At 44.0% G+C, this 27,036-nt stretch overlaps 1 protein-coding gene across 3 annotated transcripts; it reads right to left on the bottom strand.

Annotated features, from left to right (window-relative positions):
- Positions 1-27,036, bottom strand: LOC115177099 (aromatic-L-amino-acid decarboxylase-like). Of its 3 annotated transcripts, none has more exons than XM_029737601.1 (14): positions 26,993-27,036; positions 22,798-23,005; positions 21,375-21,488; positions 17,120-17,239; positions 14,567-14,701; positions 9,251-9,400; positions 8,174-8,240; positions 7,917-8,011; positions 7,063-7,130; positions 5,734-5,810; positions 4,693-4,712; positions 4,422-4,520; positions 1,494-1,595; positions 931-1,131 (listed from the first exon to the last, which is right to left on the bottom strand). In XM_029737601.1, exons 2-14 carry the CDS (start codon positions 22,996-22,998, stop codon positions 931-933), a joined length of 1,449 nt encoding a protein of 482 aa, XP_029593461.1. In that variant the 5' UTR covers positions 22,999-23,005; positions 26,993-27,036. The 3 variants fall into 3 exon arrangements, with proteins under 3 accessions (XP_029593463.1, XP_029593461.1, XP_029593462.1); XM_029737602.1 differs by lacking the exon at positions 26,993-27,036 and adding an exon at positions 23,521-23,542; XM_029737603.1 differs by lacking the exon at positions 26,993-27,036 and having other exon boundaries at positions 1-1,131; positions 22,798-22,998.

The following is a 27,036-nucleotide window of genomic DNA, read 5'->3' as shown; positions in this document are numbered from 1 at the left end:
TGGGACACTAACTTTTTATATCTCTATTTACTGTATAATGGTGCCAAACCATACAATGTTTTCCAACTCTTAAATCTTGTTTTAGGGACCTAGACTACACCAATGTTTTAATCAATATGCCCCTAAGGGGATAAATAATGTTGTACTGAATTGAATACCTCTACTAATCACTCCACTAGAGCAGGTAACACAGCTGAGTGATCAGAGCCTAGATAAACCCCAGACAAGATAAAGCCCCACTCATACTAAGTCCATGCCTGTATTTTTAGCACGCTGACCTTTCTCTAAAGTGATTTGGATGAACAGTTGGTTGAGAGGGGACAGGGCAGGGTGGGTGAGGGTGGAGAGGGGTTGGAGGAGCAGGCGGGGCATACACAGAGCCCTGAGGGAGGTGGTGCCCGTCTCTAGCCTGGCCCCTCTCATTTAGCAGACTGGTGTGGGGTCAGAGCATAACTCTGGTAGAACTCCGATTCCGCTACCAGAATCGGTGGAATGGTATCAAATACATCAACACATGGTTTGATGCCATTCCAGTCCCTCCGTTCCAGCCATTATTATGATCCGTCCTCCCCTCAGCAGCCTCCACCGAGTGAGATCCAGGCCTGTATTCATACAGCATCTCAGAGTAGGAGTGCTGAACTATGATCAGTTCAGCCTTTTACTTCATAAGGAATAAGATAACATGGACACTTCTACTCTGAGATGCTTTTTGAATACCGGCCATGGTCAGGTGGGGTTAGGGCCCTTATTCATCAAGCATCTCAGAGTAGGAGTGCTGATCTAAGATCAGTTTCTAAGATCAGTTTAGCCTTTTAGATTATGATGAATGGACAGGGGGGACCTGATCCTAGACCCGCACTCTTACTCTGAAATACTGCTTGATACATACAGCTCCTGGTCCAACCCAGCCTGTATAGTCAATGTGGATGGTCAGTGGGGCAGCTCCTGCATGACCTCTTCGGCCAGCTGGGTGATGAGTCGCCAGGCCTCACGGATGTGACGTGACTCGGTGGTGCGGGCGCAGAGGGCGAAGCGCAGCACAAACTGACCAGACAGCAGGCACGGCACCAGGTGGATCTTCCTGCCGTTGTTGATCCTCTTCAGCAAGGTCTCATTAACCTCGTTGGAACCCTTTCAGGAGGAAAGGTCAGATAGATAATAGATTGCATACCAAATAGCACTCTATGTAGTGCACCTTATTCCCTATATAGCCATAGGGCCCTGGTCAAAAGTAGGGCACTATATAGGTAATGGTGTGCCATTTGGGATGTTACAATAGTTTAATACTTAAAAAAAAGAAAAGAAATGGATGGCAGCAATGTGAACTATGCATAAGAAGCATAGGTTCCAAAATGTAAACTAAAACAATATACCATAGACCTAACGAGAAATAGTTTTAGTCTACTCCAGTCCGAAGATCGATTACAACGGTCTGTTGAACGTTCGATGATCATGTGCTGAACTAACATTCACAGTTGGCTGAATTGTCTTACCTTTAGTCTAAAGCAGACCAGCCCCAAGACGACGTCTGCGCTGATCTCAAAGCGCTGGTCAGCGCGAACCAGGCTCTCAAACTCTTTGGCCAACTCCACATGCTATGAAGGCAGAGAGACAGTCATTCATTCATACTCAGCCAGCCAGTGGTGGAAAAAGTACCCAATTGTTATACTTGAGTAAAAGTAAATATACCTTAATAGAAAACGACTCAAGTAAAAGTCACCCAGTAAAATCCTACTTGAGTAAAAGTGAAAAAGTATTTGGTTTTAAATATACTTAAGTATCAAAAGTAAATGTAATTGCTAAAATATACTTAAGTATTAAAAGTAAAAATCATTTCAAATTCCTTTAAGCAAACCAGACGGCATGAATTTATTTTCTTTTTTTAATTTACGGAGAGCCAGGGGCACACTCCAACACTCAGACATAATTTACAAACAAAGCATTTGTGTTTAGTGACTCAGCCAGATCAGATGCAGTAGGTATGACAAGGGATTTTCTCTTTAAGTGCATGAATTAGACAATTTTTCTCTCTTGCTAAGCACTCAAAATGTAACGAGTACTTTTGGGTGTCAAGGAAAATTTATGGAGTAATTAGGAATGTAGAGAAAAAGTTGTCAAAAATATAAATAGTAAAGTAGAGTACAGGTACCCCCAAAAACTACTTAAGTAGTACTTTAAAGTATTTTTGCTTAAGTACCTTACACCACTGCAGACAGCTTTCCACTCAAGTCTGAGGTGCTGCAGATGGAAATGTGTTAAGGTGAACTTCTTGATATGGACACTAGGTGGCACCCTAGTAACTTCATTTTAATAAATTGTTTTTTTCCTAGAGGGTGGTGTCCTTACAGCAGGTAGCTAGCTGGCTGTTGTAATACACCTTTTTTTTCAAGAAATGCTGAAACCATGAATAGTAGCTACATTGTCTTTAATGTTCATTCGCCCTTGAGAAGGGCTCCATTCTCATAAAAGGTCAGTATTAGCCCAAAGGCTGGCAGATGGCGATATTGAGTCATTTCAGCTTACTGTCCAAAGATCTACAGTATGCAGCTGGCTATACATTCGTATCCCCCGTGGACCGGTTCGTACATAAAGCATTCTCCATGCAGGCTACAAAGGCATCGATTTCCTCCTTAACTTGATTTAGTGGCGACAAAATGGTGGCTAATGCTACTTCCTGACATTGCGTACAGCGTTCAGACCAATGGTAAACAGTCTGCTGCAACCTGATTGGCTGAACGCGATACGCAACATCCGGGAATTGCAATTAGCCACTCTAGCATTCTGGTGGAAAATGGTGTTTCATAAAGTATGCATATTTTCCCAGTTTTTGTATGCCTACTCACCATTAAATCAAGTTAAGAAGCAAATTGATGCCTTTGCAGCCTGAATGGAGAATGTTTTATGTATGAACCAGTCCACGGGGGATACGAATGTATAGCCGGTTGCATAGATTCCCTTTGGATGATAAAATTAAACAATTCAATATCGCCACCTGCCGGCCTTTGGGCTAGGTCAGTATGTACTTTTATGTTTGTACAAAGACATCCAGAAATCTGAAGAAAATAACCATGAATAGTCATCAAACTGTCCAACCTTCCTTGGAGGGAATGCTCAAAGCTAATGCCCTATTCCTATTCCAGCTCACGCTGTTCAAACTCTTATTCACCACAGGATCAAACATGTAATCCATTCACTAATCATCAAAGTACCCTGTGTGTGGCATTGAATGCTTAATGAGAATTGAAACGTATATCATTGCATGTAATCACAATTACGCAGTAGTACATCATGATGTACAGTATTTGTAACCAAAGGCTGAGTGAGAACAGCCAGGACAGGACTATTAGTAATAACTCCAACTCACTCATTAATGAGGCCAAAACACTGGTCCTAACTGTGATTATTAGCTGACCACTCCACTTCCTCATTCCCAGCCAGTAGGTCACCACCGCTATGAGGTTTAATGGTCCGTGTGTGTCCACTATAATTAACTTACTGTTTGTATGTCTATTCAGAAACTGTATGCTGCTGTACCAAGATGATAGGAAAAGCCCCATACAGAGACATCTGTCATCTGACCTACAGTAGGGTAATGGTCAACTTGTTGAATAGCACTGTTTTGTAAAAAGACATCTGTAGCCTATGTATAATTGATTACAAACATGTCAAATCAAACTTTATTTGCCACATGCGCCGTATACAACAAGTGTAGACTTTACTGTGAAATGCTTACTTACAAGCCCTTAATCAACAGTGCAGTTCAAGAAGAAGAAAAATATTTACCAAGCAGGATAAAATAAAAAGTAACACAATAAGAATAACAAGGCTATATACAGGGGGCACCGGTACCAAATCAGTGTGCAGGGGTTCAGGCTAGTTGAGGTAATCTGTACATGTAGGTGGGGGCGAAGTGACTATGCATAGGTAACATACAAACAGCGAGTACCAGCAGTGTACAAGTGGGGGGTCAACGTAAATTGTCCGGTGGCAATTTTTATGAATTGTTCAGCAGTCTAATGGCTTAGGGGTAGAAGCTGTTGAGGAGCCTTTTGGTCCTAGACTTGGCGCTCCGGTACCGCTTGAGTCTCTGACAATTTTCTGGGCCTTCCTCTGACACCGCCTATTATATAGGTCCTGGATGGCAGGAAGCTTGACCCCAGTGATGTACTGGGCCGTTCGCACTACCCTCTGTAGCGCCTTACGGTCAGATGCCGAGCAGTCTCTGCTTTACTGGAGTTTTTCTATCTAATAAAGACAGTAGATGAATGCAGTATGCCTCAGTGTATGGCTGGAGGCCTTGTGTTGCTGCTGCTGTTGCTTCATTTACTGATAAGAGCTAGACAGACACAGACCAGGCTGATTTGATTGACAGACAGAGACAGAGGAAGAGAACCGAAGCTGTTTCTGTGCTTTGCTATTACCTTACGGATGTAGTCCTGAAGGCCTTTGAGCCCATACATCCGGAACACAAACCACATCTTGAGAGAGCGGAACCTTCGGCCCAGTGGAATCTGCCAGTGCTGTGAGGTAGAGGGGGAGACAGGGTGCGGTAGGGGGAGACAGGGTGAGGCAGAGGGGGATAAGTGGGTTAGGGTTAGTGGAGCAAACAGAGTGAACTCATCTGATAGGACATCCAGTGGCACTCTTACACATAGACAGAACATAATGATAATAGATAACCATTCAGTTTACCCTGTAATCTGTGATCATTCCTGTAAATAAACAGATGAGTAATTATACTACTAGCAATTCACAGCCAACATTTTAATTATTAGCATATTATTGAATGTTGTTACCATCGCTGACCTTTATTCTCTCTCTCCCTTGCCAAAGCAAGTGCAGTAGATAAACAGATCTCTCTCTACATACAGTAGAAAAGCCCTGTTGCAGTGGTAATAACCTGTCATTTCATTGAGCTGGAACTGGATGAGCAGTGGCCTTACTGTGAGCAGCCTCTCTCTGTGAGGAGAGGTCGGCCAGTCTTTTGTGTTTTTGTCAGTCCAATTAAGGAGGAGGAGGCTTCAGTGTTGTGTACAACTGCGTCCTAAATGGCATCCTATTCCCTACATAGTGCACTCTGTACAGTCCTTTGGTGCCCTGGTCAAAGTGGTGCACTATCTAAGGAATAGGGTTCCAATTGGGAGAATACATCTGCATCTAAGATGGGTGACTGTCACTGGCTAACACTGGCAGGCAGCGATGCAACAGGACCATTAGTGGACTATTACAGTGCAAATGTTTTGTTGGGAGGACGTGAGGGACATCGGTAATTGAACTGGATTGTTTTAGAGTGACATATTGTGTGTTATTAGGTCAGCGTTTGGACGCCTTGTATTAACTCTAACACAAGAACACACAAACATACGGTACAACTACAGTACATGAACACACACATTTGCGCACACACACACTTCCTAGCCATATAAAACATGGGGCTATGGTGTTGAGTATTAGTTTATCAGCAAGCCTAAAGCCAGCAGGATTGTTAGGCGAGCAAGCTGACAGACTCTCAGATCCTTGATGTGATGTACTGGGCTCTCACACTAACACCATTCACATCCCATTACATTACAGGGACTCCAGGCATCATCTGCACTTGGTCAAATTAAACCACTATACTGTAAATAGGCTGATGAGAATATTGCTAGATTTACCACATTTAAACCTAATAGATTGGAAATAACACAAAAAAGCGATGTCAATACAGACTATTGTCAGTGCAAAAATATCTACCTGACTCTTGATGATCATGTTTCAGGTATAGAGGATCCATCTTGAAGGCCCCAATGAGATCAGATCTTTTCTTCACCCTATGGACAGACACTGAAACACTTAAACACTCTTACCCTATGAGAGCTCCCACAGAAAACAGAAGGGTAGGCTAAAGGACGAGGCTTTTTAAAGAAAAGCACAGAAAACAGAAGGGTAGTCTAAAGGGCGAGGCTTTTAAAGAAAAGCACAGAAAACAGAAGGGTAGGTTAAAGGACGAGGCTTTTTAAAGAAAATCACAGATAACGGCTCCCCCACATACAGGTGTTCAGTGCTACATTAAGTCTTACAAAAGACACACATTATTGAAGAAATTTCTCTCTATTTTATTGAAGTATATTCTCTTTTTGTTAACTTATATTGAACAATAATCTAAGGGGACACCCTACAGGGGATGACACAGCAGCAGAAATAATATTTTTGTAAACAATGACTTGGCACAACGTGTGCTCTAGATTTTGTCTCTGAGAATAAGTTGAAAGAATTCTGGTTTCACAATCAGTTGAGCATGAAATAAGAACTTAAGGTCATAAGTGAGACCAGGGTCTCTCAGTTACACATTCACCTGACGTATTGTTACAAACTGTTATAAACCCATAATACCATTCATAAACTGAGATGCTACAAGTCATTTTAACTTTATTCCAGTTATTAAAATACACTACAGCGTCATAAGAAAAGCAGAGAGCTATTTGTGAGCAGACTACATATGTCTCTCCTTACATAAGTCATTTCCTTTGTTAACGGACGTTGTCATGGCAACTCACCGGGGATGGAAGAGGGCATTGAGCGTTCTATCAACAAGAAATGTTGGGGTTGTTTGTGGGGTGATGAGAGAGGGCAGATGGGATGCCTATTCCCACCCACTCTGTTTAAAGAATGCTTTAAACAGAGAGTAGTGTAGAGTAGTGTAGTCAATAGCCACATTAAGCAACAGTGTAACTAAGGATGGGGAGAATAGAACAGCCTTGAATTTTAGATTATAGACACGTATACAGTTGCACAGTGTCGTGCTGAGCTCACAAGGCAGTTTAGATCGAATCAATATTAAAAACCATGTTGAAGCCGCTCCCCTCTCCCCATAGAACAGAAAAGAAACTAAGGGCTCATTCAAAATCAATGTGAAAAATATATATTATACAAGTAAAGATTTTACTTAAGGAAGTTGTATGATTTTATTTAAATGACCAGCAGGGAATCTTACAGACTGTCCCCCTGGTCAGATAAAATAACCTGTTCAATAATAAAAGGATGTTTCTACAAAGGCTGACTGTCAATCACTTGATAACTTACCACATTGTAGAGCAGTCAAAGTTGACCAACAGCCATTTGTGTGCGTTGAAATTGAAAGAGTCTGCAAACTGAAAGAGATAAGAGTCAGCCATTCAAATCAGCTGATTTTGACGTAAGTGTACAGGTCACCCTTTTAATACACAAGCCATTTTTTCCCATTTAAAATGTAGGAAAATCATGGTCTTAGAATATATTTGATTTGTCAAAGCCCCTTGCTGCCATCACTAGGTTTGCACTGACTGCAGCTGGCCTACCACCATATCCTTCCCACCTGCCTTCACAGACGCAATAAAAGCAGGCAGCAATAAGAGACAATATCAGAGGGGCTCGTGCCCAGTTGTTACCATGCTGACAGACGCAGGAGCCTGCCTATCACTCATATCCTAGCAACCAGCCTCATCTGCAGAGGGAGCCGGTGTGCCTGCCTGCCTGTCATTCAGGTGTGTGTTTGTGTGTGTGTGTTCCCGCCTCCTCTACTACATCCCTGCCCCCCACCCCCACTCTCCAACATTGTTTGAACTTGTGTCGCTAATAAACAGTGATATTTCTTTGACGAGGAGAGCAGCAGGATTTTATCTAAAGGTCTGATGATGCCTGAGGAAATGACTTTAGCCTTCTGTTCTCTCAGTGTGTCACTCCACTCGGCTCGGTTGGAGACGCATGCTATCCAAGAGGCCAACAGATGATTTTCTCATTTCCAATGGATTATTGGGCATATTACTTATTCTAGCACACTTCCCTCTTGACAGTTAAATTAAGTTATTATCAAACACAAATTATAATGGGTGTAAATACAAGTATGTTCACTGGCAATTTAACTGGAAGGGTGTGTGTGTGTGTGGCTGGTTTCTAACCTCAATGCCGTTCAACAGGGGTCTGAATTCAGGACAGATAAAGGAACTCCCAGCATATGCAGCATCAATGTGCATCCAGATTTTCTCTGCGTTACCTGAGGCAAAAATACAAATGTGTAGAACAGAAACATGCAGAGCTGGTCCTGAAACATGGCTGTATAGTAGATTCCTATGTCTTTATCAGTCAATAACCATGTGTCGGTGCTAATAGACAGCCTTTAGGAGTATGTTAATAATGCTTTAAGAATCATACTTACATATGGGCCCAAGTTCAGTAATGTGATCAAATGCACATGAGGGAGTGGTCCCAAGAGTAGCACAGAACTAAATGAAAGGACAAAAATCCCCCCAAAATTGGAAAAACACAGTACTTTACATTATACTCATAAGAATGTGTTTGTGGACTGTATTGGACTATTGGTTATTTCTGTTTGACTATTGCCTGGACAATTGATTGTGGCATATTCTTTATAATAAGGGGAAAATGAATGTGTCTAGTCTAAGTGCCAATCTGCCGCCTCAAAGCTTGTCCATGTAAATGGACGTGTGTTCTGACTTCCATAGAAGGGGATGAGTGTGTTCTGTTCTGACGTAGAAGGGGATGAGTGTGTTCTGACTTCCATAGAAGGGGATGAGTGTGTTCTGTTCTGACGTAGAAGGGGATGAGTGTGTTCTGTTCTGACGTAGAAGGGGATGAGTGTGTTCTGTTCTGACGTAGAAGGGGATGAGTGTGTTCTGTTCTGACGTAGAAGGGGATGAGTGTGTTCTGTTCTTACGTAGAAGGGGATGAGTGTGTTCTGTTCTGACGTAGAAGGGGATGAGTGTGTTCTGTTCTGACGTAGAAGGGGATGAGTGTGTTCTGTTCTTACGTAGAAGGGGATGAGTGTGTTCTGTTCTTACGTAGAAGGGGATGAGTGTGTTCTGTTCTTACGTAGAAGGGGATGAGTGTGTTCTGTTCTTACGTAGAAGGGGATGAGTGTGTTCTGTTCTGACGTAGAAGGGGATGAGTGTGTTCTGTTCTGACGTAGAAGGGGATGAGTGTGTTCTGTTCTGACGTAGAAGGGGATGAGTGTGTTCTGTTCTGACGTAGAAGGGGATGAGTGTGTTCTGTTCTTACGTAGAAGGGGATGAGTGTGTTCTGTTCTGACGTAGAAGGGGATGAGTGTGTTCTGTTCTGACGTAGAAGGGGATGAGTGTGTTCTGTTCTGACGTAGAAGGGGATGAGTGTGTTCTGTTCTTACGTAGAAGGGGATGAGTGTGTTCTGTTCTTACGTAGAAGGGGATGAGTGTGTTCTGTTCTTACGTAGAAGGGGATGAGTGTGTTCTGTTCTTACGTAAAAGGGGATGAGTCCTGCAGCCTTGTCTTCCTGTATCATTCTCCGGAGGGTCTCTCCCTGGACAGCATACTTGTCTGACTGATCCGTTGGAATCTTCTTCATCCTCACTCCGGCAATCATACCTGCTCGTTCCACCGAGCAATGAGCCTGTTCAAAGAGAGTAGAGCAGAGTTAACACAGGTGACTTCAAGATAGCCAACTATGTCACAACCCAAACAGACCAGATGATATACATGTAGGTCACTTCAAGATAGTGAACAACGTCCGACCAAAGGGAGTAGAGCTCCCAAGATAGCCATAGAGAGAATGATTTTGGTGACTTAAAGACAGCCAACATCGTCACGGCCACCAGACTTAAGCCAGATCATGCTAATAGGTTATTTTACACCAGTCTAAATGATCATTCTATCTCGGCATATAGTACTGTACATTCACCCAAAGATGAAATGTTTGTAGTCCGTCCAAGTAAAACGTTAAAGGACCAGTTGTACTGTGTAACGTCACTCCTGGAGAAAAGGGCTGTTATCCTCTTCCCCATAAAGGCCAGTGTTGTCCTCGGGGCAGAGCCATAACCTAATCCCATCCTGCGCAGGTCAACAGAGCAGAGCTAGCATGACTGACAAACAGACCCACATCACGAGAAAGGTTTACCAAGAAAAACTTACAAAAGGACTAATTCAAGGCAGAAAGGAGTTGGAGCATGCAAGATTGATTTATTTTAGCTCACTTTAATCCTTTGTAGAGGATGCAAACAGGTGACTGTAGTTTCAACGTCAAGCTGAAGTCTTCCTCAGAGTGACCTAACCATTGCACTTACCTCCTATTTATAGCCTAGTGGCCCATTGAAACACAACAGTGCTAGAGGCATTACTACAGATCCGGGTTCATTCCCGGGCTGTGCCACAACCAGCCGAGGCCGGGAGTCCCATAGGACGGCACACAATTGGCCCAGCATCGTCTGGGTTAGGGGAGGTTTTGGCTGGTGGGGATTTAATTGGCTCATCGCATTCTAGTGACTCCTTGTGGTGGGCCGGGTGCCTGCGGGCTGATCCCATAGCCAGCTGAACGGTGTTTCAGCTGACACATTGTTGCGGCTGGCTTCCGGGTTAAACTGGTGGGTGTTAAGTAGAGCGGTTAGGCGGGTCATGTTTCGAAGGGCGCATTACCCCACTTTCCCCTCTCCCGAGCCGATTGGGGAGTTGCAGTGATGAGACAAGATCGAAAATTGGGGAGAAAAAGGGGGGTATATATATATATATATATAGTACCAGTCAAGAGTTTGGGCACACCTACTCATTCAAGGGTTTTTCTTTATTTTTACTATTTTCTACGTTGTAGAATAATAGTGAAGACATCAAAACTATGAAAGAACACATATGCAATCAAAAAAGTGTTAAACAAATCAAAACATATTTTATACTTGAAATTTTCCAAAGTAGCCACTTTTTGCCTTGATGACAGCTTTGCACACTCTTGACATTCTCTCAACCAGCTTTATGAGGTAGTCACCTGGAATGCATTTCAATTAACAGGTATGCCTTGTTAAACATTAATTTGTGGAATTTCTTTCCTTATTAATGCGTTTGAGCCAATCAGTTGTGTTGTGACAAGGTAGGGGTGGTATACAGAAGAAAGCCCTATTTGGTAAAAGACCAAGTCCATATTATGTCAAGAACAGCTCAAATAAGCAAAGAGAAATGACAGTCCATCATTACTTTAAGACATGAAGGTCAGTCAATGAGGAACATTTCAAGAACTTTGAAAGTTTCCTCAAGTGCAGTCGCAAAAACCATCAAACACTACGATGAAACTGGCTCTGATGAGGACTGCCACAGGAAAGGAAGACCCAGAGTTAACTCTGCTGCAGAGGATAAGTTCATTAGAGTTACCAGCCTCAGAAATTGCAGTCCAAATAAATGCTTCACAGAGTTCAAGTAACAGACACATCTCAACATCAACTGTTCAGAGGAGACTGCATGAATCAGGCCTTCATGGTCAAATTGCTGCATAGAAACCACTACTAAAGGACACCAATAATAAAGAATAGACTTGCTTGGGCTAAGAAACACGAGCAATAGAAATTAGACCGGTGGAAATCTGTACTTTGGTCTGAATTTGAGATTTTTGCCTCCAACCGTTGTGTCTGTGACAGAGTAGGTAAACGGATGATCTCTGCATGTGTGGTTCCCACCGTGAAGCATGGAGGAGGAGGTGTGATGGTGCTTTGCTGGTGACACTGTCAGTGATTTATTTACAATTCAAGGCACACTTAACAAGCATGGCTACCACAGCATTCTGAGCGATACGCCATCCCATCTGGTTTGCGCCTAGTCTGATCATTTGTTTTTCAATAGGACAATGACCCAACACACCGAGGCTGTCACACCCTGATCTGTTTCACTTGTCTTTGTGATTGTCTCCACCCCCCTCCAGGTGTCGCCCATCTTCCCCTGTGTATTTATACCTGTGTTCTCGGTTTGTCTGTTGCCAGTTCGTCAAGCCAACCATCATTTGTGTGTCAGCTCCTGCTTTTCCCCAGTCTCTTTTCTCGTCCTCCTGGTTTTTGACATTTGTCTGTCCTGACCCTGTACCCACCCGCCTGACCACTCTGCCTGCCCCTGACCCTGAGCCTGTCTGCCGTCCTGTACCTTTGCCCCTGTTGCTGTAATAGACATTGTTACTTCGACACGGTCTGCATCTGGGTCTTACCTTGATGGCAAAGTGTGGCTACTTTGAAGAATCTAAAAATCTATTTTGATTTGTTTAACACTTTTTTGGTTACTACATGATTCCATGTGTTATTTCATAGTTTTGATGTCTTCACTATTATTCTATAATGTAGAAAATAGTAAAAATAAAGAAAAACCCTTGAATGAGTAGGTGTCCAAACTTTTGACTGGTAGTGTAAATAAAATTAAAATAAACAATATAAAACAATTATAATGATAATATATTTCAAGGTAAATGGCAAATTATAGAGCAAAGTAATACAAATAATAATGTGCATTTGAGCATGTACAGTACATGATATTTGTAACGCCACAATTAATGAAGCTTTGATTAACGACATTTATTTTATCATTAGTATTATTTTGTGCTATAATTTGCCATTTACCTTGAAACACATTATCATTATTTTACATTGTTGTGTCTCAATGGGCCACTAGGCTATACATTGGAGGTAAGTGCAATGGTCAGTTCAGTCTGAGGAAGACGTCAGCTTGACGTTGAAACGTCAGTCACCTGTTCGCATCCTCTACAAAGGATTAAAGTGAGCTAAAATAAATCAATCTTGCATGCTCCAACTCCTTTCTGCCTTGAATTAGTCCTTTTGTAAGTTTCTTGCTAATGATTTTTGTCTACTTTGTTGAGCACCTCTCCTTTTGCTGAAGCACCAACGTGTTGCGGCTCACAGGCCTTCTTCAGGGTGCACAGCAGTGACAGGTGAAATTAATGACTACAAATTAAAAGGGGAGTGCATTCATTAAGTATTGAGACCCCTTCACTTTTTCCACATTTTGTTACATTACAGCCTTATTCTAAAATTGATTAAATAGTTTCTTATTCAATCTACACACGATACCCCATAATGACAACTCAAAAACAGGTTTTTAGAAATGTTTGCAAATGTATTAAAAAATAAAAACTGAAATATCACATTTACATAAGTATTCAGACCCTTTACTCAGTACTTTGTTGAAGCACCTTTGGCAGCGACTACAGCCTCAAATCTTTTTGGGTATGACGCTACAAGCTTGGCACACCTGTATTTGGGGAGATTCTCCCATTCTTATCTTCAGATCCTCTCAAGCGCTGTCAGGTTGGATGGGGAGCGTTGCTGCACGGCTATTTTCAGGTCTCTCCAGAGATGTTCGATCGGGCTCTGGCTGGGCCACTCAAGGACATTCAGAGACTTGTCCCAAAGCCACTCCTACGTTGTCTTGGCTGTGTGCTTAGGGTTGTTGTCCTGTTGGAAGGTGAACCTTCACCCCAGTCCTTTGCCTCGCTCTGGAGCAGGTTTTCATCAAGGATCTCTCTGTACTTTGCTCCGTTAATCTTTCACTCGATCCGGACTGTTCTCCCAATCCCTGCTGCTGAAAAACATCCCCACAGCATGATGCTGCCACCACCATAGGGATGGTATTGACCAGGTGATGAGCGGTGCCTGGTTTCCTCCAGACGTGACACTTAGCATTCAGGCCAAAGTGTTCAATCTGTTTTTAATCAGACCAGATAATTTTGTTTCTCATGGTCAGAGTCCTTTGGGTGCCTTTTGGCAAACTCCAAGTGGGCTGTCATGTGCCTTTTACTGAGGAGTGGCTTCCGTCTGGCCACTCTACCATAAAGGCCTGATTGGTGTCGTGCTGCAGAGATTTTCGTACTTCTGGAAGGTTCTCCCAACTCCACAGAGGAACTCTGGATCTCTGTCAGAGTGACCATAGGGTTCTTGGTCTCCTCCCTGATCAAGGTCCTACTCCCCCGATTGCTCAGTTTGGCCGGGCGGCCAGCTCTAGGAAGAGTCTTGGTGGTTCCAAACTTCTTCCATTTAAGAATGATGGAGGCCACTGCGTTCTTGGGGACCTGTGCTTCGACACAATCCTGTCTCAGAGCTCGACGGACAATTTATTTGACCTCATGGCTTAGTTTTTGCCCTGACATGCACTGTCAACTGTGGGACCTTATATAGACAGGTGTGTGCCTTTCCAAATCATGTCCAATCATAGGTGGACTCCAATCAAGTTGTAGAAACCTCTCAAGGATGATCAATGGAAACAGGATGCACCTTAGCTCAATTTAAAGTCACATAGCAAAGGGTTTGAATACTTAAGTAAATAACGTATTTCTGTAAAAAAATATATAATAATATATATACATTTGCAAACATTTCTTAAAACCTGTTTCGCTTTTGTCATTATGGGGTGTAGATGTTTAAATAAATACGTTCCCTCAAATCTAATCAATTTTAGATTAAGGCTGTAACGTAACAAAATGTGGAAAAAGTGAAGGGGTCTGAATACTTTCCGAATGCTCTATATATTATATTAAACAATAGATAAAGAGGAACTAATACCCCAAATTATAAAGAGAAAAAACAAACATTTGTTAATTTTTTCTCTTAATTATTTTGGAAATGATTCCCTCTTTATTTATTGGTAAATATTGTTAACCAATAGATAAATTAGAAGTCCAAAACGCACCTGCGTTACGGCGGGACTGATTGGGTTAAAGTGCTCTATAGTGCTCATCTGGTTTTGTGACCTGACCTGTTCAGGGTAGGAGTAGGATTAATAAGAGCAAGAGTAGAACCCTGACCTGGTCGGAGGAGTAGGCCACCAGTTTGGAGGTAATGCCAGTCTCTGGACGTTGTGGGTCACTGGCCAGGATCATTCTGACCGCCCTGCAGCGGGCAGCTAGGAGAGCCACAAGAGTTGCCTCACTGGCCGTACCCTACAGAAAAACAGACGAATGTAAGTGGGGTGGTTTCGATGACTTCAGTCAAATCAGTAGGCCTTGCAACATGTACATCCTCTACGGTCATAGGGAGGTCCCACGTTCTATAAAAAACAGACTTAACATGTAAAATCTGCGCCACACAAACCTGATGGTTTTCAAATAGCTCTTGTTCTTTGCTAAGGCTATTCATATGCACAGCCACTTAACCAACAAAGCAGTTAAGAAAATACATTTTAAAAAGTAAGAGATAAAAGTAACACATAATTAAAGAGCAGCAGTAAAATAACAATTGTGCGGGGGCACTGGTGTCAAGGTAATTGAGACAATATGTACATGTAGGTAGAGTTATTAAAGTGACTATGCACAGATGATAACAGAGAGTACTGCAAATAGTCTGGGTAGTCATTTGATTAGATGTTCAGGAGTCTTATGGCTTGGGGGTAGAAGCTGTTTAGAAGCCTCTTGGACCTAGACTTGGTGCTCTGGTACCGCTTGCCGTGCGGTAGCAGAGAGAACAGTCTATGACTAGGGTGGCTGGAGTCTTTGACAATTTTTAAGGCCTTCCTCTGACACCGCCTGGTATAGAGGTCCTGGATGGCAGGAAGCTTGGCCCCGGTGATGTACTGGGCCGTACGCACTACCCTCTATAGTGCCTTGCGGTCGGCGGCTGAGCAGTTGCCGTACCAGGCAGTGATGCAACCCGTCAGGATGCTCTCGATGGTGCAGCTGTAAAACCTTTTGAGGATCTGAGGACCCATGCCAACGGGGGGAGGTGGCATCCATCATTCTTCCATTTAAGAATGATGGAGGCCACTGTGTTCTTGCGGACCTTCAATGCTGCAAACATTTTTGTACCCTTCGCCAGATCTGTGCCTCGACACAATCCTGTCTCGGAGCTCTACAGACAATTCTTTCGACCTCATGGCTTGGATATGCACTGTCAACTGTGTTTTTTTCACCTTCTTCCTTCTAAAACTTGTTTTCACTTTGTCATGATGGGGTATTGTGTGTAGATTGATGAGAAACAAATTATATTTAATGCATTTTAGAATAAGGCTGTAACGTAATAAAATGTGGAAATAGTGAAGGGGTCTGAATACTTTTCGAATGCACTGTACTTTAATTACCTCGTACCCCTGCACATCCACTAGGTACTGGTAGTCCTTGTATATAGACAAGTTATCATTACTCATCATGTATCTATGATGACATGTTTAACTTTCTATTATTTCTCTATGTTCTTTCTCTCTGCTTTGTTGGGAAGGGCCCGTAAGTAAGCATTTCAGTAGTCCACACCTGTTGTTTAGGATGCATGTGACGAATACTATTTGATTTTACAGTATAATAATTTCACTCACAATCATATATGCAAATCTTACTCATTAGCTTCTGTTTGATAAAACTGCTCCTAAATGCATCTCATACTCTTTCAAATGCTCATCTGAACATGGTGCATCATGTGAGATGGCAACTTGTCACGGCTCTCATTAGGCTGGCAACAAGTGAGAGGAGGCCTACAGTGAGGGAAAAAAGTATTTGATCCCCTGCTGATTTTGTACGTTTGCCCACTGACAAAGAAATGATCAGTCTATAATTTTAATGGTAGGTTTATTTGAACAGTGAGAGACAGAATAACAACAAAAGAATCCAGAAAAACGCATGTCAAAAATGTTATTAAATGATTTGCATTTTAATGAGGGAAATAAGTACAGAGCCCAGCTCTGTACACGCTGGGCTGGCAACACGTACTTGTTGCCATAGTGAAGTGCACTTAGAACTCCAGCCACAAACAAAACACCCCTAGGATGAGCCATGCTCCTCGATGGATTCAATAGTGGGCCATTAAATTATCTGTCAACCATTTCTCTCTCATGCCTCAGCCACCCCTCCTAGCTCATCCCTTGCTGAGACAGTCACCTCAGCTGCTCTGCTGAATCCACAACAATAAACGAACGCTGAACGCTTTACCACACTAAATAAGTATCCACAACTCCAAAACACACACGCCAAACTTTGACTGACATTAAAAGGCAATTTCCTGCTGTTTATCTGGTGTTGTGAGGCGAAAAATAACCAAAACATATATGGCAGACAAATTGCTGGCAGTGATAGAATCGTGGGCAGTCAATTGCTTTCCTATTATTCTAACATCTGCATTGTTTTAAAAAGCAAAGTGGCACGGGCTGTAAATATGGTTTTGACCCTACTGTGAATGCCATGTGTTCTGTACAAATATTTGATTTATAGTGACTTGGATATCCTTACTTGAAATATGACAAATATCCGACTACATTTTTCATTTAAATTAATTGAGTAATTAAATGTATGTTGTGGCAATGTAGCAATACAACTGTGGAAATAAAAGCAATGCATTGTCTTACCCAAAAGAAATGGTGGGTAGTTTTACCATACCTGGATGACGCCTCCTCCTTGTCCGTGTGTCCCGGCGATGAAGTCTTCTGGCAGCTTGAGCATCTTCCCCAGCCAGTCCATCATGACTGTCTCCAGCTCTGTACACGCTGGGCTGGCAGCCTACAGTAACATGGGGTTAGAAACAGGATCAACACACAGCTCTGTACACGCTGGGCTGGCAGCCTACAGTAACATGGGGTTAGAGACAGGGTCAACACAGCTCTGTACACGCTGGGCTGGCAGCCTACAGTAACATGGGGTTAGAAACAGGGTCAACACACAGCTCTGTACACGCTGGGCTGGCAGCCTACAGTAACATGGGATTAGAAACAGGGTCAACACACAGCTCTGTACACGCTGGGCTGGCAGCCTACAGTAACATGGGGTTAGAGACAGGGTCAACACACAGCTCTGTACACGCTGGGCTGGCAGCCTACAGTAACATGGGGTTAGAAACAGGATCAACACACAGCTCTGTACACGCTGGGCTGGCAGCCTACAGTAACATGGGGTTAGAGACAGGGTCAACACACAGCTCTGTACACGCTGGGCTGGCAGCCTACAGTAACATGGGGTTAGAGACAGGGTCAACACACAGCTCTGTACACGCTGGGCTGGCAGCCTACAGTAACATGGGGTTAGAAACAGGGTCAACACACAGCTCTGTACACGCCGGGCTGGCAGCCTACAGTAACATGGGGTTAGAGACAGGGTCAATACACAGCTCTGTACACGCCGGGCTGGCAGCCTACAGTAACATGGGGTTAGAGACAGGGTCAACACACAGCTCTGTACACGCTGGGCTGGCAGCCTACAGTAACATGGGATTAGAAACAGGGTCAACACACAGCTCTGTACACGCCGGGCTGGCAGCCTACAGTAACATGGGGTTAGAAACAGGGTCAACACACAGCTCTGTACACGCTGGGCTGGCAGCCTACAGTAACATGGGGTTAGAGACAGGGTCAACACACAGCTCTGTACACGCTGGGCTGGCAGCCTACAGTAACATGGGATTAGAAACAGGGTCAACACACAGCTCTGTACACGCTGGGCTGGCAGCCTACAGTAACATGGGATTAGAAACAGGGTCAACACACAGCTCTGTACACGCCAGGCTGGCAGCCTACAGTAACATGGGGTTAGAGACAGGGTCAACACACAGCTCTGTACACGCTGGGCTGGCAGCCTACAGTAACATGGGGTTAGAAACAGGATCAACACACAGCTCTGTACACGCTGGGCTGGCAGCCTACAGTAACATGGGGTTAGAGACAGGGTCAACACAGCTCTGTACACGCCGGGCTGGCAGCCTACAGTAACATGGGGTTAGAGACAGGGTCAACACAGCTCTGTACACGCTGGGCTGGCAGCCTACAGTAACATGGGATTAGAAACAGGGTCAACACACAGCTCTGTACACGCCGGGCTGGCAGCCTACAGTAACATGGGGTTAGAAACAGGGTCAACACACAGCTCTGTACACGCTGGGCTGGCAGCCTACAGTAACATGGGATTAGAAACAGGGTCAACACACAGCTCTGTACACGCCGGGCTGGCAGCCTACAGTAACATGGGGTTAGAGACAGGGTCAATACACAGCTCTGTACACGCCGGGCTGGCAGCCTACAGTAACATGGGGTTAGAAACAGGGTCAACACACAGCTCTGTACACGCCAGGCTGGCAACCTACAGTAACATGGGGTTAGAGACAGGGTCAACACACAGCTCTGTACACGCCGGGCTGGCAGCCTAGAGTAACATGGGGTTAGAGACAGGATCAACACACAGCTCTGTACACGCCGGGCTGGCAGCCTACAGTAACATGGGGTTAGAGACAGGGTCAACACACAGCTCTGTACACGCCGGGCTGGCAGCCTACAGTAACATGGGGTTAGAGACAGGGTCAACACACAGCTCTGTACACGCTGGGCTGGCAGCCTACAGTAACATGGGGTTAGAGACAGGGTCAACACAGCTCTGTACACGCTGGGCTGGCAGCCTACAGTAACATGGGGTTAGAAACAGGGTCAACACACAGCTCTGTACACGCTGGGCTGGCAGCCTACAGTAACATGGGGTTAGAGACAGGGTCAACACACAGCTCTGTACACGCTGGGCTGGCAGCCTACAGTAACATGGGGTTAGAAATAGGGTCAACACACAGCTCTGTACACGCCGGGCTGGCAGCCTACAGTAACATGGGGTTAGAAACAGGGTCAACACACAGCTCTGTACACGCCAGGCTGGCAGCCTACAGTAACATGGGGTTAGAGACAGGGTCAACACACAGCTCTGTACACGCCGGGTTAGAGACAGGGTCAACACACAGCTCTGTTCACGCCGGACTAGCAGCCTAGAGTACTGTGGAGTTACCACACCATTTGGACATGGACCGATATTAGCATTTTTCACGTCAAGGAATTGAATTTGTGCCACAAATGCTAAAACGTTAATATTTGGAAAAAGTGCTATGGAATCTTAACCAAAGCATGGATTGCTGTCATACCTTGTCCATAAACTGCTTAAAGGGTAAGGAAGCCAACATGTAATTTTGTGATTACCTCGCTCATCAACTCATCGTTGACCGCTGGCTACGTCCCTTCTGTCTTTAAGAGAGCGAGAGTTGCACCCCTTCTGAAAAAACCTACACTCGATCCCTCCGATGTCAACAACTACAGACCAGTATCCCTTCTTTCTTTTCTCTCCAAAACTCTTGAACGTGCCGTCCTTGGCCAGCTCTCCTGCTATCTCTCTCAGAAAGACCTTCTTGATCCAAATCAGTCAGGTTTCAAGACTGGTCATTCAACTGAGACTGCTCTTCTCTGTGTCACGGAGGCTCTCCGCACTGCTAAAGCTAACTCTCTCTTATCTGCTCTCATCCTTCTAGAGCTATCTGCTGCCTTTGATACTGTGAACCATCAGATCCTCCTCTCCACCCTCTCCGAGTTGGGCATCTCCGGCGCGGCCCACGCTTGGATTGCGTCCTACCTGACAGGTCGCTCCTACCAGGTGGCGTGGCAAGAATCTGTCTCCGCACCACGTGTTCTCACCACTGGTGTCCCCCAGGGCTCTGTTCTAGGCCCTCACCTATTCTCGCTATACACCAAGTCACTTGGCTCTGTCATATCCTCACATGGTCTCTCCTATCATTGCTATGCAGACGACACACAATTAATCTTCTCCTTTCCCCCTTCTGATAACCAGGTGGCGAATCGCATCTCTGCATGTCTGGCAGACATATCAGTGTGGATGACGGATCACCACCTCAAGCTGAACCTGGTCAAGAATGAGCTGCTCTTCCTCCCGGGGAAGGACTGCCCGTTCCATGATCTCGCCATCACGGTTGACAACTCCAATGTGTCCTCCTCCCAGAGTGCTAAGAACCTTGGCGTGACCCTGGACAACACCCTGTCGTTCTCCACTAACATCAAGGCGGTTACCCGATCCTGTAGGTTCATGCTCTACAACATTCGCAGAGTACGACCCTGCCTCACACAGGAAGCGGTGCAGGTCCTAATCCAGGCACTTGTCATCTCCCGTCTGGATTACTGCAACTCGCTGTTGGCTGGGCTCCCTGCCTGTGCCATTAAACCCCTACAACTCATCCAGAACGCTGCAGCCCGTCTGGTGTTCAACCTTCCCAAGTTCTCTCACGTCACCCCGCTCCTCCGCTCTCTCCACTGGCTTCCAGTTGAAGCTCGCATCCGCTACAAGACCATGGTGCTTGCCTACGGAGCTGTGAGGGGAACGACACCTCCGTACCTTCAGGCTCTGATCAGGCCCTACACCCAAACAAGGGCACTGCGTTCATCCACCTCTGGCCTGCTCGCCTCCCTACCTCTGAGGAAGCACAGTTCCCGCTCAGCCCAGTCAAAACTGTTCGCTGCTCTGGCACCCCAATGGTGGAACAAGCTCCCTCACGACGCCATGACAGAGGAGTCAATCACCACCTTCCGGAGACACCTGAAACCCCACCTCTTTAAGGAATACCTAGGATAGGATATAGTAATCCTTCTAACCCCCCCTTAAAAGATTTAGATGTACTATTGTAAAGTGGTTGTTCCACTGGATATCATAAGGTGAATGCACCAATTTGTAAGTCGCTCTGGAAAAGAGCGTCTGCTAAATGACTTAAATGTAAATGTGATGTGGGTGAACTATCCCTTTAATGTCTTAAAATGTTGATACTGTTCAAATCACATTCAAAAGAAAGAGAGAGGATGACAGAAACAGATGACAAGGTCATACATACCCAGGAGAATCCGATGCAACCAATAGCTCCAGACAGCATGTCTGCCAGCATGGCCGGGAAGGAGTTAGCCGTGGGGAAGTAGGCATAGAAGTACGGGCTGTGCCAGTGGGTCACCTAAACACAGAGGAAGAGTCGTGTCAGGTAGCCTAGAGGTTAGAGTCTGGTTCGAATCCCAGGTGTAACCTGACGGAGAAAATCTGACAGGACGTGTGCTGGCAATCAGAGGTTTGCTGGTATCAAAATCCTGCTAAATACCATGCCTTGCCATGGTGCCACTGAGCCCTTGAGCAAGGCACTTAACCCCTAAACTGCTCTAGCCCTTGAGCATGGCAGTTAAACTGTTCCAGGCTGAATTCCAGTCTTGTGCAGTTAGGCATTCATTTAAAGTCTTTGAACTTTGCCATGTGAAAGGCCACAGAATGCAGGGAATTTTACAACCATTTGCAAAAACAACTACATGGCTGATACGTGTCATATGCTAACCGATCGCTGCAGCTGTACATAGTCCATCTGTAAATTGCCCACCCAATCTACCTACCTCATCCCCATACTGTTTATTTCTTTTTCTGCTCTTTTGCACACCAGTATTTCTATTTGCACATCCTCATATGCTCATTTATCACTCCAGTGTTAATCTGCTAAATTGTAATTATTCGCTCCTATGGCCTATTTATTGCCTACCTCCTCATGCCTTTTGCACACACTGTATATAGACTTTCTATTTTTCTACTGTGTCATTAACTTGTTTATAGTGTTATTGGCTTGTTTATTGTTTACTCCATGTGTAACTCTGTGTTGTTGTCTGTGTCACACTGCTTTGCTTTATCTTGGCCAGGTCGCAGTTGTAAATGAGAACGTGTTCTCAACTTGCCTACCTGGTTAAATAAAGGTGAAATAAATAAATAAATAATTTTAAAAAAAAATATATATATATATATATATACATACAGTTAATGAGCTTTCATTAACTGATTTCTCAGTACAACCAACAAAGGAACACTGTCTCATTAACAGAACTTTCAACACTGAAGCTCCTTACTGTACATCTTCTGAATGATCACTAAACAACAGTCAACAGACCAGAAGTTTATACAGATATTGTGATAATGCCTCCCCATAACTTAGCGGTTAGTGACTGTGTGCATTGAGTGTTGTGTATGTTCTCATGATCTCATGTTCAATGCAGCCGGATGCCACTGGGTAAACAGCGCATTGGTATCATCAATATTATCATATTTCATTCTGAACTTTTCACTGACGAAATTTGGGAGAAAGCAGATCTCCAATAACAGAGTACCTGACCTATAGCAAGTTATGAATACCTTATGTATGCCACCTTCAAGTAAAATGTTACCATCATGTTACAGCTGTAATCAGCCTTCAATCAATAGTCACCTCATCTATAATAATCTTGGTCGCCTACCCCAGGCATGATGACCCTCTCAATGTCTTTGACCACGTCCTCGTAGGTGTCAGGATCCTCAGGGGCCTCCTCAGGGATGAGGGACCGCAGGTACCCAGGCTCCACGTCGGGGTACACCGTCCTCTGCTCGATGTTCTCCAGGTAATCTGCTATCAGGTCTACCATCTCCTTCCCTCTCCTCCGGAACTCTGTAGTGTCCATTGTACAACTGGAACAGACAAATATCCCACTTCATCGTCCAAACCTTCACTAACAGTCCTACACACTTAATCCCCACCAACTCAAATCACTGGTAAGAACCTGATTGTGCTCCCGCACACACGATTTAGCATAACGGATTATAAAGGGAAAGCTAGCCACATTGTGACAAAGACACCTGCTTCCAAACACTTTCTTCGCCCTACTTTGAGGAAATCAACACTGCGCTGCGGACGTGGGTCCCTGCCACTCACGAGGACTGTGCGCTCCCGATCTCTGCACGTGCGCCATCGTGCATAAATGTGTTTTGTCCCCCCACACCAAACGCGATCACGACACGCAGGTTAAAATATCAAAACAAACTCTGAACCAATTATATTAATTTGGGCACAGGTAGAAAAGCATGAAACATTGATGGCGATTTAGCTAGTTAGCTTGCACTTGCTAGCTAATTTGTCCTATTTAGCTAGCTTGCTGTTGCTAGCTAATTTGTCCTGGGATATAAACATTGAATTGTTATTTTACCTGAAATGCACAAGGTCATCTGCTCCGCCAATTAATCCACACATCCTTCCAGGCTTTTTCTTCTCTTGACTTTATATTGTGTTTGGCAACTTTCATAAATTAGGTGCATTACCGCCACTGACCTCGTTTGTCTTTCCGTCACCCACGTGGGTATAACCAATGAGGAGATGGCACGTGGGTACCTGCTTCTATAAACCAATGAGGAGATGTGAAAGGCAGGACTTGCTGCGTGATCTGAGTCAGAAATGAATCTGTTCTATTTTAGCCCTTGGCAACGCAGACGCTCGTTGGCGCGCGCGAGCAGTGTGGGCGCAATAATTGAATAACAGATTTCTACGCGAGCGGTGTATAGACATTTAAGTGTGTTAACCCTAGCAAGGCTGCCGGCCCAGACGCCATCCCAAGCCATGTCCTCAGAGTATGTGCAGACCAGCTGGCTGGAGTGTTTACGGACATATTCAATCTCTAACTATCCCAGTCTGTTCTCCCCACTTGTTTCAATATGTCCACCATCGTTCCTGTACCCAAAAAAGCGAAGGTAACTGAACTAAATTACTATTGCCCCGTAGCACTCACGTCTGTATTCATTAAAGTGCGTTGAAAGGCTAGTTAAGGACCATATCACCTGCATCTTACCTGACAACCTAAACCAATTTGCATACCTCCCCAACAGATCCACAGCTGATGCAATCGCCATTGCACTGCACACCGCCCTATCCCACCTGGACAAGAGGAATACCTATGTAAGAATGTTGTTCCTTGACTACAGCTCAGCCTTCAACACAGTAATGCCCTCCAAGCTCAGGGCCTTGGGTCTGAACCCCTCCCTGTAGAAATTGAAGAAAATTGCTGCATTTCTGATTCATTCTTGTTACATATACTTTAGTACAGTCAAAGTGAGTGTTATTCTTATTATATAATGAAACTGATTTCTGTGAAATCATTCAAACTTAAAAGAGAAGTTCATTTATGTAATGCACCCTGTTAGTGTTTTTTAGGTCAGTGTGTTATAAGTGACAATGTAGGCTTTCTGAGTGAGAATTGTTGCCAGTTATGGTTGAACAAGCTTATTTTAAAACATGTATGAAGTATTTTGATGGTTTGAGTGAGTTTGAGGTGAGTGTAACTGTTAGGCCAAGATGCATGTTGGTAATGCAGACTGTGTGAAGAGTTTTGAAAGGGACTTCATTATTGACCGATGCTTGTTAGCAATTGAAAAAAACTGTAAATCGGGTTGAGGTCAGGACCCTGACTGGGCCACTCCAGAAGGCATATTTTCTTCTGTTGAAGTCATTCTGTTGTTGATTTACTTCTGTGTTTTGGGTCATCCTGTTGCATCACCCAACTTATGTTGAGCTTCAATTGGCGGGCAGATAGCCTAACATTCTCCTGCAAAATGTCTTGATAAACTTGGGAATTCATTTTTCCGTTGATAGCAAGCTGTCCAGGCCCTGAGGCAGCAAAGCAGCCCCAAACCATGATGCTCTCTCCACCATACTTTACAGTTGGGATGAGGTTTTGATGTTGGTGTGCTGTACCTTTTTACCTCCACAAATAGTGTTGTGTGTTCCTTCCAAACAAGTCAACTTTAGTTTAATCTGGCCACAGAATATTTTGCCAGAAGCGCTGTGGAACATCCAGGTGCTCTTTTGCGAACTTCAGACATGCAGCAATGTTTTCTTTTTTTAGACAGCAGTGGCTTCTTCTGTGGTGTCCTCCCATGAACACCATTCTTCTTTAGTGTTTTACGTATCGTAGACTCGTCAACAGAGATGTTAGCATGTTCCAGAGATTTCTGTAAGTCTTTAGCTGACACTTTAGGATTCTTCTTAACCTCATTGAGCATTCCGCACTGTGCTCTTGCAGTCATCTTTGCAGGACGGCCACTCCTAGGGAGAGTAGCAACAGTGCTGTACCTTCTCCATTTATAGGCAATTTGTCTTACCGTGGACTGATGCACTTCAAGGCTTTTAGAGATACTTTTGTAACCCTTTCCAGCTTTATGCAAGTCAACAATTCTTAATCTTAGGTCTTCTGAGATCTCTTTTGTTCACATCAGGCAATGCTTCTTGTGAATAGCAAACTCTAATTTTGTGAGTTTTTTTATAGGGCAGAGCAGCTCTAACCAAAAGATCTCATCTCATTGATTAGACTCCAGGTTAGTTGACTCCTGACTCCAATTACCTTTTGGAAAGTCATTAGCCTAGGGGTTCACATACTTTTCCAACCTACACAGTGAATGTTTAAATGATGTATTCAATATAGACAAGAGAAATACAATAATGTGTGTGTGTGTGTGTTATTAGTTTAAGCAGACTCTGTTTGTCTATTGTTGTGACTAAGATGATCAGATAACATTTTGTAACTAATTTATGCAGAAATCCAGGTAATTCCAAAGGGTTCACATACTTTTTCTTGCCACTTTATTTATATATCTGCTGCACTAAATGTTTTATATACACTACCGTTCAAAGGTTTGGGGGTCACTTAAAAATTTCCTTGTTTTTGAAAGAAAAGCAACATTTTTTTGGTCCATTAAAATAACATCAAATTGATCAGAAATACAGTCAAGACATTGTTAATGTTGTAAATGACTTGTAGCTAGAAACAACAGATTTGTAATGGAATATCAAAGGCCCGTTATCAGCAACCATCACTCCTGTGTTCCAATGGCACATTGTGTTAGCTAATCCAAGTTTATCATTTTAAAAGGCTAATTGATCATTAGAAAACCCTTTTGCAATTATGTTAGCATAGCTGAAAACTGTTGTTCTGATAAAAGAAGCAATAAAACTGGCCTTTAGACTAGTTGAGTATCTGGAGCATCAGCATTTGTGGGTTCGATTACAGGCTCAAAATGGCCAGAAACAAAGAACTTTCTTCTGAAACTCATCAGTCTATTCTTGTTCTGAGAAAGGAAGGCTATTCAATGCGAGAAATTGCCAAGAAACTGAAGATCTCGTACAACACTGTGTACTACTCCCTTCACAGAACAGCGCAAACTGGCTCTAACCAGAATAGAAAGAGGAGTGGGAGGCCACGGTGCACAACTGAGCAAGAGGACAAGTACATTAGTGTGTCTAGTTTGAGAAACAGACGCCTCATGAGTCCTCAACTGGTAGCTTCATTAAATAGTACCTGCAAAACACCAGTCTCAACGTCAACAGTGCAGAAATCCAGGTAATTCCAAAGGGTTCACATACTTTTGCAAAGAAAAAGCCATCTCTCAGACTGGCCAATAAAAATAAAAGATTCATGGGCAAAAGAAGACCGACACTGGACAGAGGAACTTTGATCATAATGACTAATCGTAGATCAGCACTCCTACTCTGAGAGGTTTGCTACAGCCCCTGGTGTGCATGTATTCTGAAGCCCGGTGGAGACCTGCAGTCCTGATAAACCCGAAGAATAATAGAGAGGTGGGTGGGTAGATGGTGGGTGGTAGTAGGTGGTTGGCGGTGGGTGTACTCACGTTGTCGAGCACAGCCGTGGTCTGGTCCTCTCTTTGTCTTCACA

The sequence above is a fragment of the Salmo trutta genome, chromosome 37 (genome assembly GCF_901001165.1).
Source record: "Salmo trutta chromosome 37, fSalTru1.1, whole genome shotgun sequence".
Lineage (NCBI taxonomy): Eukaryota > Metazoa > Chordata > Actinopteri > Salmoniformes > Salmonidae > Salmo > Salmo trutta.
The sequence above is the reverse complement of the archived record's forward strand: the minus strand, read 5'-3'. Positions and strand labels throughout refer to the sequence as shown.